The 19030-nt window shown below is 39.8% G+C and overlaps 2 protein-coding genes across 2 annotated transcripts; one reads left to right on the top strand and one right to left on the bottom strand.

Moving 5' to 3' along the window:
• Positions 1 to 2246: 2246 nt before the first annotated feature.
• On the top strand, positions 2247 to 6126 carry LOC131240975 (pentatricopeptide repeat-containing protein At5g16860-like). The gene is made up of 2 exons (XM_058239554.1): positions 2247 to 5535; positions 5623 to 6126. The coding sequence occupies exon 1, from the start codon at positions 2429 to 2431 to the stop codon at positions 4751 to 4753; it is 2325 nt and encodes a 774-aa protein (XP_058095537.1). The 5' UTR covers positions 2247 to 2428; the 3' UTR covers positions 4754 to 5535; positions 5623 to 6126.
• Positions 6127 to 7138: 1012 nt separating this feature from the next.
• LOC131240976 (aspartate aminotransferase, mitochondrial) lies at positions 7139 to 17952 on the bottom strand. The gene is made up of 10 exons (XM_058239555.1): positions 17647 to 17952; positions 17459 to 17544; positions 12612 to 12818; positions 12277 to 12382; positions 12070 to 12174; positions 11820 to 11992; positions 10027 to 10186; positions 9810 to 9905; positions 7746 to 7840; positions 7139 to 7653 (listed from the first exon to the last, which is right to left on the bottom strand). Exons 1-10 carry the CDS (start codon positions 17818 to 17820, stop codon positions 7581 to 7583), a joined length of 1275 nt encoding a protein of 424 aa, XP_058095538.1. The 5' UTR covers positions 17821 to 17952; the 3' UTR covers positions 7139 to 7580.
• Between the last annotated feature and the right edge of the window lie 1078 nt (positions 17953 to 19030).

Below are 19030 nucleotides of genomic sequence, written 5' to 3'. Positions count from 1 at the left end.
TAAACTGTTCATGTGAAGCAGCACCTTGCGAGACCCCCTGGGCCCAAGTTTTACTTTGATCTAAAACTTTGACGGGCCATGAAAAATGAAAGCAGTTTCCTCCCTTAATTTGCATATCTCTTGGGATTCCGCATCACATGGACCATTCAGATTAGACACTCATGACACGTGTGCAAAGGTGTGCACGTGTGTAGGTGTGCAGGTGAGCATGACTCTCTCTCTCTCTCTCTCTCTCTCTCTCTCTCTCTATATATATATATATATATATATATATGAAAGAAACCTTAAAAGCAAAATAAAATAAACCTCAAGAGACACCCCTTGCATGGCGCTAGCCTTGAAATAATTGAGGTTCACCTAGTCCGCGTCACCATATGCGCTTGCTAAAAATCACAGCAAATAAACAATCAAAATATTATTTTTTTTCAATGTTTTCTGCATAACTTTACATAACTCTTAAGCTTTTGCTGCTTCTATGCATAAGTTGCAAGTCTTTTATATATAAGAAGATCAATGTTGAGTTTTCTATGCATCATTTGCAAGTCTATATATAAGAAGAGGAGTGTTAGTGCTGGTCGATAAGAAAGGCTGTAAACAACCTAGGCCGTCGGGATGATGGGCTGTCTATTCAAATTTTTTTTTGATTTGGCCTGGCCCGAACAGGGCCCATTGATGAGCAATAGTGATGTGACACACGTGTGTTATACTTGCACGTACGCACGTAGATCCACGAAACGCATGTATCGTTGTGGAGCCAAAAGGAGAAGGGGTTATTTTGTTGCTGTGGCACGGTGTGATGGGTACACAACTTTTAATACTCTATGGACCTAGAAATTGTGGACGTGGAATTAACATAACTCAAATTGAAGTACCATCCAAATCGTGGGTTCCACTTTAGATGGGTCAATAAACCCAACGTCAGATTGACTAAACAACCATCACTTCTGATTAGCGGAGATTTTGTTTGTCGGATTTGTCCTTTTAACATTTTTCATCTTAACCATGTATAAGATGTAGACCAATCCTTCAGTTAGGATATTGTTATTTTAGCTTAATCTTTCGGTTATGAACAATCTAACGTGGATCCCACGATTTGGACGGTATGATTTAATCCAAATGAGTGCCACGTATACGATTTCTGATGCACGACCACGTAATAGCAAGCTCTACCAGAGTATCAAATGTTTCTTTTTGTTTTTATTTTTTATTTTTTATTTTGCACCCAAAGCCAAAAAGGCGTTTGGAGTTAGGGCTGTTCACGAGTCGAGTTAGCTCGAAAAATTCGCTCGACTTGGCTCGAGTCGGCTTAGATTGACTCGGCTTGAATGGTCGATTTGAGCCGAGTTAAGCTAATTATTTGAAGCTTGAGTTGAGTTCAAGCCGAGTTCGACCAGGGGGCATTTCAACTCGAACTCAAACTCGACTCGACTCGAAGCTCAAACTCAAGCTTGACTTGGCTCGATTAATAAATATATTAAATGTTAAATATTTTATATATATATATATATATATATATATAATATATATATATATATATATATATATATATAAATCTAATAGTGTAGCTCAAGTTCAGTTGCCTCCTCAATCTGTATGTTGAATGGACGAACCAATATCATTATACAATTGATCCATGAATACCAGCTCTACTCTTTGTTCCTTTCAATTGATGTCGAAATTTGTTTGAGCAGCATTCCCATTGCTGCAATCATTGCTCAAATATCCTTCACAGCCTTGGTGGAATTCTTGGGCAAGAAACCCTAGAAATTCGAGATGAGTTCTTCTCAGATTTATTAGAGTTTCAAGGAAATTCAATGATCTAATTGGCTTGAGCTCTTTATTTGGATTTTTGATATATGTTCTGGTCTGTTTCTTTTTTAGTACTTGGATTTCTACTGGTGGAAGAAGATCAAGAGCATATCGGTTCTTACAAGTTTCCTCATCTGATTCGAAGTTGTTTGGTTTTTTTAATTGAATTTTACTTTGATTCTCTTAAGATTTTTGAATTTTTCATCAATGGAGGAGGATCAAAAACAGAATCCATTACACTCTCACCCAACAAGCTTGAGCTCGACTCTACTCGAACTACTAGCTTCACTCGAACTCGACTCGACAGTTTGGCCAACAAGTTAAGCTTCAATGCTGAAGTCAAGGCCGAGCTCGAGCTCGAGTGTAGCATGGACAAGCTGAGCCAAGCTTGGCCCACCTCGACTCGACTCGGCTCGATGCCCACCTCTAAAGTAAAACTCCACTTCAACACAAATTGAAATAGCAAGTCCCCAACGACTACTTCTCAGTGAACCCATTTGAATTTCAGCTCCAACCAACGCAAAGCAACCAAATTCAACAACCGTACTGCTGTTTTTCACTCCCTTAAATTTCCTCTCTCTCTCTCTCTCTCTCTCTCCATGGAAGTCCAATTCGAGCTATGGAAAACTCTCTATTTATCATCGAATTCGGAAAAATGAGACTTTCACCCCTAATTGCAATTCCAAAAATTCCCATCTCATTCACTGGGTCATATTCCCGCATTCGTTTATCTGTTACAGTCAATACAATCTCCTTTTCATCGAATTCAGCCCCCAAAACCTCTTTTCTCTATAAATACGGCATAGAAAGTTATGGACGATGGTTAGAAACTTGTGTTCTTCAAGAGAACTTGATCTTGGGAAAGCTGATCCATGCAAAGATTGTAACCAATGGGTTGGAGAAGGATTCTTTCCTTGCGACGAAGCTCATTGGCTTCTACTCTGGGTGCAGAAATCTCCCGATTGCAGAGACGATTTTCAATCGAGTAGCATGTTGTAATGTTTTCCTAATGAATGCCATGATCAGAGGATACTCCGTAAATGGGTTATATCAGCAAGCTTTGGATTTCTTTTATCAGAAGAAGGAAGAAGGATTAGAACCCGATGCTTATACATTTTCTTTTCTTTCGAAGGCGTGTGGTTCGCTGTCAGACATTCAAAAAGGGAGAGAGATTAGAAATTTAGTCTTGGAAAGTGGGTTAGAATCCGATGTGTTCGTATCAAATTCTCTCATCGCTATGTATGCGAAATGCGGGAGTCTGTCGGATGGGATTCACGTGTTTGAGAGAATGCCTCGACGGGATATTGTGTCATGGAATTCAATCATTTCAGCTTATGTACAAAATGGTTTTGGTCAGGAAGCCATGGTTAAAGTGCGGGAGCTGGTTGAGAGCGGGTTGAGACCGGATAATGTGACGATCGTGAGCACCTTGATGATATGTTCCTCAGATGCAACTTGCAGAGAATTACATGGCTACGTTATAAGAAACGGATTTGAATCTACTTCGGTGGTCTGTAATTCCCTCATTTCTGTGTATGGAAAGTGCGGTAGAATCAAAGAAGCTCAATGCCTTTTTGGTAATTCAATTCGGCCTGATAAAGTCGCATGGAATGCTATGATCTCTAGCTATGCTCAAAATGGTTATTTCAGAGAAAGCATACAGCTTCTTCGAGAGATGAAGCTTGCTGGATTTGATTTGGATGTAATAACTTACAGTGGGATAATTTCTTCCCTTTCCCAGAATGGTCAGTTGGATGAAGCAATGAGAATTTTTGAAGAAATGCTGAGTTTGGAATTGAAACCGGATGTTATAGCGATTGCAAGTATTCTCCCTGCAGTTTCAGATCTACAGTACTTCGATTACGGTAAAGAAATACATGGTTACTCTTATAGGAATGGATTAGAATCAGATAGGAGAGTTAGGAATGCTCTTATATCCGTCTACAGCAAATGCGGTTCAATACAAAATGCCAGACATGTCTTTTCGGAAATCAACAACAGAGACGTGATCTCTTGGAGTTCAATGGTAGTGGGGTATGTCCAGAATGGTTGCTTCAATGAAGCCCTTGACACATTCCGAGAGATGATTAGAACCGAAACAGAACCAAACCCAATTACTATCACAAGCATTCTTTCTGCTTGTGCAGGTATCTCCAGCCTACGGCAGGGAAAAGAAATCCATCTGTGGGCGTTGAAGAATGCATATGAGGGTCAGACCTTTGTGGGCAGCGCTCTGATAGACATGTATGCAAAATGTGGAAGGATTGGAGACTCACGAGGAGTGTTCGATCTGATGACGGATAAGAACTTGGTTACTTGGAACTCGATGATCAGAGGGTATGCCATTCATGGGCTGGCTAAAAATGCTCTTGAGATCTTCCGGAGGTTGGAAGAACCTGATCAGATCAGTTTCATTGCAGCTTTATCAGCTTGTAGCCATGGAGGGCTGGTTGATGAAGGGATCGAGATTTTTCACACTATGGATGGTTTTGGAGTGAGTCCTGGTGAAGGTCATTACGCATGTATGGTGGACATATTGGGGCGGGCGGGAAGGCTAGATCAGACATTGGATTTGATCAGGTCAATGCCAAAGGAAGCTAGTGCTGACATTTGGGGGGCGTTGCTCGGGGCGTGTAAGACACACTCCAATTTGGATATTGGGACTTATGCGGGGGAGCGGATAATCGAATTGGGATGCGGGAATCCAGGATACTACGTGTTGTTATCGAACATATTGGCAGATTTTGGGAGGTGGGAAGATGTGGAGGTGATGAGGAAGCTGATGAAGGAGAGGGGAGTGAAGAAAGAGATTGGTTGCAGCTGGATAGAGGTGGATAGAAGAGTGCAGTGCTTTGTTGCAAGGGAGAGAACACAGCATCCAGAATGGGGGATTTTATTCTTGGTGCTAAGGGGCTTGAATGAGCTGATGAGGGGAATGGGATGATTGTAGGGATCATCTCTTAGCTGATTTTGATCATTATAGTCACAGCTTCATGTGTTTTTATAGCAAGTGGGAATCATGGTAGACTCTAAATTCTAATCTCTGACTCAGGTGGGCTACACCACAGGGAAGCGTTGGGAAGGGATGCCCACCCTTGATTATGCTGGGGACCACCCGAGTGTTGGAAAGGCCTGAGTTTTGGCCTGTGCCTTCATCATCTTAGCATGCATCAGGTGATTTGAGTGGATTGCTTGTACACAGCACTATGGCCCACAGCGCCCTGCCCCCCCTACTCATCTGGTCCCTGTGGTATGGCTCACCTGAGTCATGGATTGACCTGATTTTTGGGCTCAAGGCCCAACATGGAGGGTGCATCTGATGGATGGATTGGCTATCGTGCTGCATGTGTCACTGTGGGTTATTGGGTAGGGATTGAGATGCAATTGTCTCTAATAAACCATGTACAAACTTCAGCTCCTGGGAGCTCTGCATCCACAATCTGTTGGAGACAGGCAGAGGCAGAGGCAGAGGCAGAGTAAATTACAAAAGAAACTTGACAAGATTGGAATTTGCTGAAGAAATAGTAAAGCAGAGTTATCATAACCAATGTTTCGTATGGTCCGAAACTGGTATGCATTGCGTATCAATATCATCATCCATGAATGATATGGCCACGCCGGGCTGAAACAGCCCGAGACAGCGTTACTGGGTGATGCAGGGCTGTATCTGTGGTGAACGAAACGGTGCCCGTTACACTGATTTTAAGCCTTGATCATGACAAAAAGGTTAAACGTGAAGAAACTACATTGTGGAATTTTTGTTGCAGATCCTTGACTTGGACCCCATACTGTCTTAATGCAACATTGTTGCAGGTTTCCAAAGCGACCTGATACATCCTAATACCAGCCAACAACCTGCTTAGGTTCAAAGGAATCACCATCTCTAAAATTCGCAAGAATCATCAATGAAATAGCTCTGTGCCAATGTTCCATGCATGGAAGGTCCTCAGCAACTTGCAAAAGAGACCACCCTTGACTAAGAAAACACTCTCACCTAACAGATCTCGCAAGCATTGGGAAGGCTGAGACCACTCCTGTTGAAGCTGGCAAGCATGTTAAGGGCGACGGCTTGATCCTCAACACCAATTTCAAGTTCACATGCTAAAAAACTCATGGATAATATTGCTGAAGCTGCAACCCTTCGAAGGGTAATCCGTGCCATGTAGAGTGAAGCTTGAAAGCTTGAACTTGTAAATTATCTGTGAAGCTACAACCCTTCAGAGGGTTATCCTTGCAATGTAGAGAGGAACTTCAAAGCTTGACCTTATATTTTATCTGAGTTATCTTTCGAAAAACTGAAGTCATTTCTCAGTGTAACAGGCGCATCTCAAATGTGCAGAACTTGAATTGATTCCTGTTACCAAAGGTGCAACTCATAAATTGCATTTCATGGTATCGTTGCCAAATGCCTCAGCACATTAACCATGGAAATTGTAATCAGTTTGCTCACCTCGACCCAGCTAATTGTAATCGGTTTGCTCACCTGACTCAACCCATCCCATCCAACCCAACTCAGTAAGGAACATGGGAGTATGCCTAGCCTAGCCCAATTAGATAATACATACATGAACACACGCATCATATGCACGTATAGATGCTGTCTTGTATTATTACACGGGGTTGTGCATATATTTTGCTTCGTATTATTACCTGGGGTAGTGACACGGGCAACGCATGTGGAGAGAACCTTAGAGACTGCAGGAAAGGGTGCAGCCTAACATACCTGGCTCAACAAACGTACGGTTTTGATGTCACATAGTCATCATGGTGGACCCACTTAGTGTTTATTGAACAGTACCCTCGTTCCATGCTTACATTGCCCGCTACATGCAAAGAGGGAGAGGTGGGTACAGCTACTTTCAAATGAAGATAAAACAATCCCTCAGTTGAATGGCCAGGTGCTAAAAAACCACCTGTTAACAAGCATTTCCCAAACTAATTGCAGGGGCAAAAATGTCCAGACGGTACTTGTGTTATATATAGTGATGTTTTGGTGTTTGTGTTGGGTCAGGCCCAACCCTTGATAACCAATATCGACAGGTCAGATCAGGTAGTTCTCAACAGTGCCTGACCACTTAAATGGATAACATCATCTAGGCTCTAGCCCAAACCTGATCCATTTACTTGAATGAGCCACATCTTCTACCAGAATCCAACCCACTACTTAGCCTGGCGCAAAACTGTGGCAAAAGCAGGTTGGGCAAGTTGACCACAAGCCGACCCAATCCAATGCCACCCACCGCTACCAACTGGCAAATCAAAAAGACATCAAAACATGCACTGACTAACTCATGAGGAAGACAATCCACACATTAGAACTCGTCACCTCCTCAAATCATCTTCTCTACCTTTATATCTTTTCAAGAATAACAACGATACAACAGTGGGGTGATCTGGAAAAAAAAAGATTAGTGTTCAACCACAACATGGTTGTTTCCTTTGACAGTTTCAAGATAAGTAGCAATTATTACTGTTTTCAGTACTCTTGACTGCTGCTTTTGCAGCTATACTCATTGAAAAAGAGGAAAAAAAATAAAAAATCATTCCGGACTGAAAGGGATGAATTGTATCAATGCCCTTTGAGAATCCAGATGGTGAAATAATTAGCAAAAATTATCACACTGACCTCTGTAAATAGAAGATGTAAGAGGCACAGAAATCAGGCCTATTTATTTCACGGAGAAAAAGGAGAGGAAGAAAGAAAAAACTCATGACACTAGGTAAGTTCTTGTCCGTTTGTTGTATCACCTCTAAATTGAGGAATTTGTTCCTCAAGTAGATTTTGTAACCTCGTTGATAGCATTTGCCAAGTAGCCCACGTTTCCGGTAGTAACACCGGCCATGCTGCAAAGATTAGTAAATGTTACTAAAATGCAGAGTGGTCTCCAACCAGCAACAGATAAATGGAGTTCAAGCAGATCATCAAGATAACTTACCTGATACGACCGTTGCGGGTCAAGTAAATGTGGTACTCTTTCGTCAAGCGATCGACCTGTTCTGGGGTCATCCCACTGTAGCAAAACATTCCAATCTGTTTGAAGAAATATTAGTATTTTAGTCAAATATACTCAGTGATTAACAGTTTAGTAATAAGAGACTTGGCAATGAATGAATGATCTGTTCCAATCTGTTAGAAGACAAGTCAGTATTTTAATATAATATAATAAGTGATTAACAGTTTAGAAATAAGCAACTAGCAATAAAATGAATGGCTCCTATTCAGTGCGATTGGGATCCTCACACAGGAGATGGAATTTAATAGCAAAAATGAAGAAAAAAAAGGACAGATAAAGAAAGAATGAATGAATGGTTCCATTTGCAGTTTTGCACACTTTCGTTGGATAGTTCTGCTTTATATAGATCCGACTCAACAAAAATAATTTCTAAAACAAAATTTCGAGAGGCTTCATCCTGAATGCATTTGCTAGCCTGCACGCAACCTCTCCACATGCATGTGCAACACAAAAGACGGCCATGCACGACAATCCGGCTAGTAAACTCATCAGGTAGGCTACAAATGTATGAAAATATTAAATGGTTCTGGAAAAAAAAAAAAACTTGGCATGTTTTCTTAAACCGTCCACTGTTTTTTGCGTATCTGTGGCCCTACCCCAATGATTTGAGCAGCCTGACTTTCGTGCATGGATCCCAAGTGATGTTTTGGATGTCCAACATACATGCCAATTTGGTACATTAGGTCATGTGTAGAGGTATTTGTGAGCAAATCAATACTTCTTTTTTCTTTACAGAGAATTCAAAAGAAACACTGGTTACAAAAAGGAAATTAGGAAACAAAATGGCTTGACCTTTTAAGGGACACTCAAACAGTTTGTCTTTTTTACAAAGTAATAATCCAAAAGCATATAGAAAATTCAACAGTTAGATTTAACTGAATAAATGCAATTGAATTTAACTTAATTTCATAGCTGCTATATTAGTATAAATGATTTATTCCTCATGGTTTAGTGATAATTCTAATAATGCATTTTTTTGATATTACAAATTGACAATGATAATTCCCCATGGTTGACTTGTTCACATTGTGATGTTGTTGGCAACATCAAAATGCCAAAAAAAATAAAAATCGTTCTGCTATCATGTGGTTATGCTATTATTCACTGCTTCAATTTCGTGATAATACATTTTACAAATTATTCAATTTCTAGTGTTGTCCATTTGCTCTCTGTTTATTCCTAATTTTTTCCTTTAAAAAGGCCATATTGTTATTACATCATGTTATGCTTAATAATAATTAAAGCTGTATTCATTATTTTAAGTCCTCCATTTATGCGAATGGCTACCAATGAATCAGGTGAAATTGGCCCCAAACATTTTGTTTCGAGGACACGGGATGAAACAAACGGGAAAAAGTTGTTCTTTCTAATGCCTTTCCACTTCCGCCAGGACTTCTTGGGTAAACCAAATGCCTTTTTTCCCCCTTACATGTAAATCTTTTCATGTATTTATTTATTTATTATTTTTTACACACGCACACACACCCCACACACTCACGCTAGTGGAATTTCACCACCTACGGGCACTCGAACCCTTGACCGGGAGTTGAAACTCCTGGGAGTCTACCACCCCAGGAAGAGTAAGGACCCTATAAATCTTTTCATGTGTAAAGGCGAGAAATTCAGGACTCAGGATCCACTTCTTCACGCAAACAAGACAAAAGTTGAACTAAGGATCTCATGTGTATGGCAGTATAATTGCATTTGCACCTGCCATGTGAAAATGCATGCAAATGCTCCTTCATGTTTTTTACTTTTCCCCTTTTCAGGCAAAAATAATGTTCAGACAGCTTGAAACCAGCAGATCTTTCACACATATATTTGAGAATCTCCATTTACAGGGGATACTAAGTAATCATCTTTTTATGTTCCACAGTTAATACATGTGCACATGCTCATGCCTATGTGTCGAAGGCCAAAGGTTCAATTGTATTAAGTTTGAGATGCATTCGCATAGGCACATCCCCACATATGAATCATGCCTACCTGATTGGTTATATGCTCCCAAGACAGAGGTGAGCCCAGCTTTTCAAGGTTTTCACGTAGAGCAGTTCGCATTCCAATGATGCGATCAGCCATGATCTGAAATGAAAATGAAGGTACTGAAAGTTAAAGAATGAAAGAAAATAGAACCAATCCATCTCATCTACTGATTAAAAAATGAAACTGTCTTAAAAAGATTAAAAGAAAATAGAGCTCTTACCTTCACCTCCTTCAGCCACAAATTCTTCAAATCAGGATCACTGAGGATGATTGAAACAACAAGCGCACCATGAACTGGTGGGTTGCTATACATGGGCCTAGCAATCTGTTGCAACTGACTCTTCACAGCTACTGCTTGCTTTTCATCTTCGCAGAGCACACTGTAACCAGAAAGGTAGCAACGACAACAAACAAAAAACTAAATAAAAAAAATAAAATAAAATAAATCCCTCGACCATTCTGGAATTATGTTAGAAGGAAAAGAGAAGTGCTAACAGAGAACAGCTATAACTAGATGGGAAATAGCTTATTCATCAATCTTAATAAACCTCTTCCTTGGGGAAGGGTAATTTAGGATTTTTTTTATTTTTTTATTTTTTTATTTTATTTTTTTTTTATTTTTAAATTGTTAAGAAAAAAATTACCCTTTTAGCAATAAATAAGGTGATAAACACTGGTTCTAAGGGCTTGTTTGATTTTCCAGTGCAGTGGTAAATACTGTGAAAATATGTAATAATTATTTCCCCTGTATTTACCTCACTTTTTTCAATGTTTGATTTGACGACCTGTATTTTTGACACAAAAATCAAGAACGCAACAACATATTTGTGGGTCCCACCGTGATGCATATCGCTTATCCACACCGTTAATCTATTATGCCTACTGAATTTATGGCATGAGCCAAAAAATGAGGCATATCGAAAGCTTAAGTGGACCACGCCACTAGAAAAAGGAAATCCAACACTTAACCATTAAAAACCTCTCAGGCCCACTGTTTCTTTTGGTGTGGGCCATTTGAGTGTTCAATCTGCCTCATTTTTTAGCTCATGCCTTAAAATATTATGTTAAAAGGACTGGACGGAATGGATTTATCATATACATCACCTTGGGGTCCAAAAATTTAAAATAACTCTTTTAAACCGGTTTCCGAGGTAAAAAGTACGGTGGATTTTCAGATGATTTTCAAACGGGTGAAATGGTAATAATTACTCATTTCACAGGTATTTACACAGCCACTGAAAATCAAACACACCCTAAAGGAAAGTTAAATGATCAGATAAAAACTGTTTGACCCTAGTAAACCTTTAAAGAATAGTAGAGAGATCTTCAAAGAAAGAAGGAGATCAGTATAGAGATAAAACAGGAAATGCAAGTTGCGAGAGGGAGGGAGGGAGGAGCGCTGAGTAACATGCAGTCTATTTTCATCTACTAGACTCCATTAGAGCTCGTTGGCCAAAATTGTGAATGGATGCTCCATTAGCATGGATCTGCCCATAACCTCAACCTGTCAATTACCTAACAGAACTTCTAGAAGGCTGTTTTCTACTATAAAAGGAAAAAGTACAGTGGTCAAAAGATAGAAGTGGTCAAAACTTATCTAAATTTTAAAATAAAAAAATTTCCCTCCCTGACTTCGTGTAGTGATTATTGCTACAAACTTCCACATGAAGATCCAAGAACAGCACCGGTTAGGAGTGATTTGATACAAGTTGAAGGCTCTAAAAGGGCAAAGGGAAGGCCTGAAAAGGACGTGAATGGAAGTAGTAAGAAAAGTCTTCATGATCTATAGTCTAACTGAAGGTATAGCCCTGATAGAGTGGAATGGAAGAAGAAGATTCATGCAGTGGAACCTAATTAATTCGGATGAGGCCTAGATGATGAAGACTTACACATGACGATTATAGCAAATGAGCAAATAAGTATGAACCAGAGATGTCAAAACTTCCTGAACTGACACCAACCAACCATTCTGTCATTTTACACTCGAAATTTGTGGGGAAAAAAAAAAACTACCTGAGGCATCCTACTCTCTGTCCATAGAGTCCCATGTTTTTCGCATATGATTGAGCACATCCAATCAAATGCCCATCTTCAAGAAAAATTCTAATTGCTTTTGCATCTCTCTCAGGATCACCACTTGCAAAACCTTGGTACGCCATGTCGAAGAAGGGAAAATGATTTTTTACCTAAAGTATTCACCAGGAGCAGTGTTAAACTTATGGTCTGATAACATAGGAAATGAGCATCTTATGAAATGGTGTACCTTGAGCTGATAGGAGATCTCTCTCCACTGTTCCTCTGAAGGATCAACACCGGTAGGATTGTGTGCACAGGCATGAAGCAAAAAGAAGGAGCCGTTTGGAGCATTCTATGCACAAAAAGGAAGATATAGTGAGAAAGATGTGTACAGAGGGCAACAGGATGCAAAATCACCAGAATATAGTGAGAAATCCAGTTGTCATTTAAGTACCTTGACATCATCCATCAGTGACGCAAAGTCTAATCCCTTCGATTCAGGATGGTAGTAATGGAAGGTCCTCTGAGGGACCTGGGCATCTCTCCATATGTTATGATGGCTGTGGAATCCCCATGTTAGAACAAATCAAATATAAGCAAGAAAATCATTTCTGTGGCATTCAGATGTCAACATATTGATTTAAAAAGCAAAAAAAAGAAAAGAAAAAAAAAAAAAGAAAGAAAGAAGAAGAGGTAATTATATTCACCACAAGGCAGGTATCACATCAGGCTTTTATGTTTGCATAAATACTGAGCTGGAATGAAAATAAGGATGACAGTGAAACTCACTTGGCCCAGGTAGGCACAGGAATATAGATTTGAGAGTCGGGCAGGAAACGCTTCTGAAAGTCCGCAAAAAGTCGGCACGCACCAGTACCAGAGAGAGCTTGTACTGCTGCAATCCTTTTCTCTTTGATGAAATCACTGTTCTCCCCATAGGCCAGCTTCAATGTTTCCTCCACCATTTTCACGCTTCCTCCCATGGGAAGATACTCCCTAGCACATAGGTTTACAGCAAACAATTCAGCAAGTTTAAATTCTCAACATAATAACAGCAAACATGAAAGCTTAGATTAAACATGTTTACAATCAAAAGCCCCCCCTACACATGACATGCACAATCAAAAGGCCCTCTCACTAGTTTATTTTGGATAAAGAATTGTTGTTCCCCTCTTAATTTTCCTATGTTTATTTTGCATTTTTCATGTCTTTATTCATCCATTTTCATTTCTAAAATTTTTGTTTACTTTCTGTATAGATGTGTAAGAACTCAGAAGTCTACCCCTTCCCTCTTCTCAATTTTCTTTGTTCTCCTATTCGTAGCTATTTGGATTCTTTGGAACACTGGGGGCCCTTTGCACTCAACATCCATGGCACATGGTAAGGTAGCACTATATTCTACCCAAATCGCTCATTATGCAATAACATGGAATCATCATAATCTAGGCCTTATCCCAACTAATTGGGGTTGGCTGAGGCAATAAATTAGAAAAAAAATAAAAATCAGAATTTCGTGACTGCTAATTGTATAAACACAAAATCCAATTCATTTAGTTATCGTATGTGATAACAACATCTGGTAGTCAATATGTCATGTCCTCAATATCTAATATATATTTACGCTCCTTGTATAAAAAGGCCAAGAGTTGAGTGTATAAAATACTGACAATAATTATTTTTAGTTAAAGAGAAACCATACGAAAAGAGAAAGGAAGATGTAAAAGAAAAGGTTAACAATTCTGAAATTCAGAACTAAGCACAGAAATGGCTTCAGAAATTTGTGAAATTTCAGCCTTGTGATGGGTTCCACAATAGATTTAGCCTGGCCCACCAGTGAATTCCCTAGCCACAAGGATGTTGTTCTTCTGCATTAATGCTAAGGGCATGTTTGGATACATGGAATCCATGAGGAAATGGAAATTGTTTTCCACTGAGAAGACAGTTTGGATACATGGGACTCTACATGGTAGCCGTAACGGTCACTGCTGTTACTGTTACAATACAGGCTGTTACAGGCCATTTTTCCAAAACGGCTGTTACAGCCCTAAAGCACGTAACGGTGCCCACCGTTGCTGTTATGTAACAGATGTATACCTTGATCATTACTCTTATCCATGGTTAGGATTCACTGGCACAAGAAACAACTTGAGAGTTGTCTAATGAATTTGAGGATTTCACTTGCTATCAGAACAAGCACCCCATTTTTGTATCCTATTTTCTACCATGACCGTGGAAATTATCATTGAGTAGTCATTATGTTATCAACGGAATCCATGTACCCAAATGATGCAAGTCCATGGCCCATTGCAGGCCCTGTCAAAGACATAGACTCATAGCCCACTGAAGGACCCAACATGTGCTACTTTTTAGATAGTTTATTTATAGATTTGGGGGCCTAAATCAAGGATTATAATTTACTATTTTTGGAAAATATGGAGGGTTTATTTAAAGATGTGATTGAGGATGTAATTGATATTATTGAAGATCTCGGCTGGTTTTAGAGATATAATTGCTTTCTATGTTTGCTTTTTATTAGGCTTTTACCATATCAAGGAAGATTAGATTGGTTTGCAATAAATTGTGATTGATTTGAAATTAATCTTATAGTTGGGGGGATTTCAATTAAAGATTCATTTAAGATCTATATATAAAATTCTTTGCAATTTGGGTATCAAGATCTCATTGACTCGATAACTGGGTTGTACCATTTTGATATTAGAGTGGGTGATCGTTAGGTGACACAAGTGTGAGCAATTAATCCAATTGATCCATATACTCACAGAGCGGGTAGATCAACTCACGTATGCGGTAGGAAATCTCACTAATGAAGTGGGGGAACTCCTACATAGAGGGAATCCAAAGACTGTAGTTGGAGCATGCAGACACGTAGGGGAAAGTCTCCACCAAAGTCCTAACCAACAACAGGTGTCCAGCTTATGAAGACACCAATGATTGAATCTTTCAACTGTTGGAAAGCGACAAAGAGCCCAGAATTGAAGTTTCCGGAAGCGACAAAGAGATCCATGGAGTCAAAGGAAAAGTTGACATTTGAGGTGATCGATGTGTTAATGTTGGATCAAAACTTGAATTCACCAATGGATCAATTGATAGATTTAATTATAGTTATAATCACATTGATAGACATGCAAGTGAGTCTCAATATTCAAATTAAAACACCTTCGTAAAAGATGATTGTGGCATGAAAAATAGAGCAAATGTTTCAAGATTCACAAAGAACTTGAAAGTTAAAACAAACAAGTTGGCAGCCACAAAAGTGCAGGTGAATTTTTATTTTTATTTTTATATATATCTATAGTGGACTCCAACAAAGGTTATGCCGAGTCCATGCTTAGGGTTACACCATCAACTTCCACCAAAGAAGAACGTGATTCATCGTAGAGGTGTTAGAAGTCTGAAGGTTAAGATTGGTTTCGAACTTGTGGATGAGTAGTTTCGAAGACAGGGAGAATTGATGCAAGCCCACGGTCCACCTAAGCCCACTGTAGGGCCCGTCAATGACGTACACCCATATAGACCACCGAAGGGCTAACTTGTGCTGCTTTTTTATTATTTATATACAGATTCAGGAAACTAAATCAAGGATTATAATTTACTAATTTTGGAAGATGTGGGAGGAGGATTTAAAGATGTGATTGAGTATGTAATTGATATTATTGAACATCTAGGCTGATTTTAGATTATATAATTGCTTTCTATGTTTGTTTTTTTATTAAGCTTTTACCACATTACGGAAGATTTGATTGGTTTGTAATAAATTATGATCAATTTGAAATCAATCTCATACTTGGGGGATTTCAGTTAAAGATCCATTTAGGATCTATAAAAGGGGGTGGTATAGGAGTCAGTCATTTGAATATTTTTCTAAGTGTGAGTTTTCTTAAAGTTTTTATAAGAGACGAAAGTTGATATCAATAAAGTTCTCTCCCCATCTCCTTTATCGTACTTTGTGGGTATACTTCGTTTTAATTCTTTGCAATTTGGGTATTGACATTTCATTGACTCGATACTTGGGTTGAGCACCAAACACACCCTAAAACTTGATCTTCCCTCTAATCCTCTAATGGTCATCAGACGTTAGTCCAAGTTAGAGCAATGAGAAGGCAACATTTTCAAAAAGCCTGGAGTGTGGGACATGATTACCACTTAAGAAAAAGTTACACCGAAATAAATGATCGCATTCAAGTATTGAGGTGAACTTTCACATGTAGGATGCAACATTGCCTTCCTGCCAAGGAGTTGGATTGGGTACTATCCCCACTAGGATCTAGCTAAAGATGGCTGGTCCTGTCTGGGCTCTGTGGGCCCCATCGTGATGTATATGTTTTATCCACACTGTCCATCTGTTTTGACATATCATTTAGGGCATGAGCCCAAAACGGAGGCAGATTGAAGGCTCAAGTGGACCACACTATGGGAAGCAATGGGGATTGAAAGCCTACCATTGAAAACTTCCTGGGGGCCACAAAAGTTTTGGATCAAGCTGATATTTATGCTTTCCCTTCATCCAGGTCTATGCGAACTTATGAACAGGTAGGATGGCAAATAAACATCTTGGTGGGCCCTAGGAAGTTTTCGATGGTAGGAATTCAATCCCCACTGATTCTTGTGTGATCCACTTGAGCCTTCTATCGGCCTCATTTTTGGCCTCATGCCGTAAAATGATCTCTCCAAATAGGTGCACTGCATGGATAAAACATATACATGATGGTGGGCCCCCACAGAGCTCCTGATAGGACTGTCCGTGTCAAGCTAGGTCCTGGTGGGGGTAGTACCCAATCAGCGTCCTCCTGCCAATGCCTCAAGGTTTAGGACATTTGAGTCGCGCAAAAAGGTAGGCCACAGCAGGAAGGCCACCTGGTGTGAAAATCCGTTAGTCCATTGCTGCGAGGCACACCATCAAAATCAGTGTATGGCCAGCGATCTAACTCAATCGTACAGGTATGGCCCACCTAATGAGTGGATCTGCCCGGTTTGCACGTCAGCTAATATTAATGGTGTGGCCCACCTTTTGCACAGCTTGGATATTGACGCATTGGACAGAAAGGCATGGTGACTGTGCTTAAAAAAGAATCATGTTTTCCTTGCGAATGTAAAAGATTCCAAAAGCATAGAGACATCCAAACAGGAATAAAAGTGGTGGAGGTAAAAGTGGACTCAACGGGGCCATGATACCGTAGCAAGTGGTTCGCTGGACTATTGGTCCAACCTCGGCCCACGTGGCTGCATGCTCAAGTGATCCAGACCATCCATCTTGTAGGCCTACCATGGATGAGTGCCCACACCAAAAATGACACCAATCTTCAATCTCAGACGCTTGATTTTGCCCACTCGACGTTCTGGAACCCTGATTAAGTGAAGGACACCAATCCAGCATATCGGATTGTCAGACAGATTTGTTTTTAACATTTGTCCATCCACTCTCAATGGCCCACCAGATTGAAGATCTGGATCACCCGTCCATGCAGATATGTGGGCCCCACCATGGATGGGCGAAGTAAGTCGGCCTCAAGCAGATGCATGCATGCCACCATGGATGGACCAAGCGAACCGGTCTCATGTATTAGATGTATACAATCCCTACAAAACACACATGCATGCAAATACATCATACATACATGTTTAGATTTCCGGCGATCCTCCTTTCAGCTTCCCGCACGCATTCAAGAACAACGGGCTTCCCCTTATCATCGCGATAAGCTCCCTAAATCATGCAAACGCGCAAAAATGGGGATCAGATCCACTGAAACAGAACAAAATCAGTAACAGGAAGAAAACAGAGGATTCCGATAGGAAGGAAACTTACGACTCCAACGTTCACTTTATCGGGGCTGGGATCGGCGAGGAAAGCCTCCGTAACGCCCAGAATCGGGTCTTTCGCTGCCGGTTCGACGTTTCTCCACCAGGAGGACATGGATCGGGCGCCGAGTCCACGATTTCGACGGAGAATTCCCCTGCAAATAGCAGTTTTCGACGCCATGAGAGCTGATTTTTTTCTTTTCTCGAGGCGAGAAGACCTAAAACCGTTGCAGTGATGGCGCCGATGGAAGACAGCAGATGGTTTTGCAGATTTAAAAAAGAAAAGAAAATGAAAGAGAGGGTACTTTAAGGCATCTGCCGGGGTTTTAAAGCTGGCGTCTGACGACGATAGGGCTTTTGTAGTGTTAAATTACAAAAATGTCCCTGTCTCGTCCCAAAGCGGGCAAGGGTAGGTCTTACTTTTCTACAGTAAATTACGGAACTGCCCCTTTTTTTGTCGAGACTAGTTGGAAACGGAAATTGTCTGGCTTGGGACGTCTGTTTGTGCGGACTTTAGGTAGGCGCTGCCGGAAGCAGATCAGCTGCCATGGGAACAATCGGGGGTCGTTTGGATACATGTAAATTCCTTAAAATTGTAAAAGGATTACGGGTAACTTGATTAGAAGGGCTGTTTGGATACATTTATTTATCTGTAAAGGAATCTAGATTGCATTTGGGGCCAATGTAATAGATGGAAGACATTCGGTTGATTTAGTGTGTGCATACTTTAATGATCTTTTAAGACTCTTAAAAAAATCAATTTTTTCTTATGTGATTTGTAACTTTTAGAAAGTTCGTATGTAAACTCTATAATATAAATATGTACTTATTAATTGTAAACACCTGTACATATAAATAAATGACCACATAAAATTCAAATGAAATAGCATGTAAACCACATACACCTTGAACTCTTTTTAAGTGTATTGTGTTTATGACTAAAAATATTACAAGTATCAAAATGACCCTAAGTGGATGTTACTCCAATCATATGAGGCCAATCTTGATGTATTTTTTGTATATCCACATTCCATTTATTTTTACATCTCATTTTAGGATGCTACAGTGATCCTTGAGAAGAGAAATTTAAAGTTGAACATACAATTAAAACCAATAATGAATGACCATTAAATTTTTTTTTAAATGGGCCACATAAGTTTTGGATCAAAATGATATTTGTATTTTCCTTTCATTCATATTTTTTGACATTATCGGCAAGTTACATGGGAAATAAAAATTTCAAAAACCTTACGATGGCCCGTCTAGAGCTTTTAATGGTGAGACACTCAATTAGATGAATATACTTAAAAGTTATGAGACCACCCCTAAAATGGAAACAGATGGATGGTGTGGATATACAAAAAAATCATCAAGGTGACCCCACAGTAAGA

Source organism: Magnolia sinica, chromosome 3, assembly GCF_029962835.1.
Source record: "Magnolia sinica isolate HGM2019 chromosome 3, MsV1, whole genome shotgun sequence".
Taxonomy (NCBI): domain Eukaryota; kingdom Viridiplantae; phylum Streptophyta; class Magnoliopsida; order Magnoliales; family Magnoliaceae; genus Magnolia; species Magnolia sinica.
This window is presented reverse-complemented; position numbering and strand designations above follow the sequence as displayed.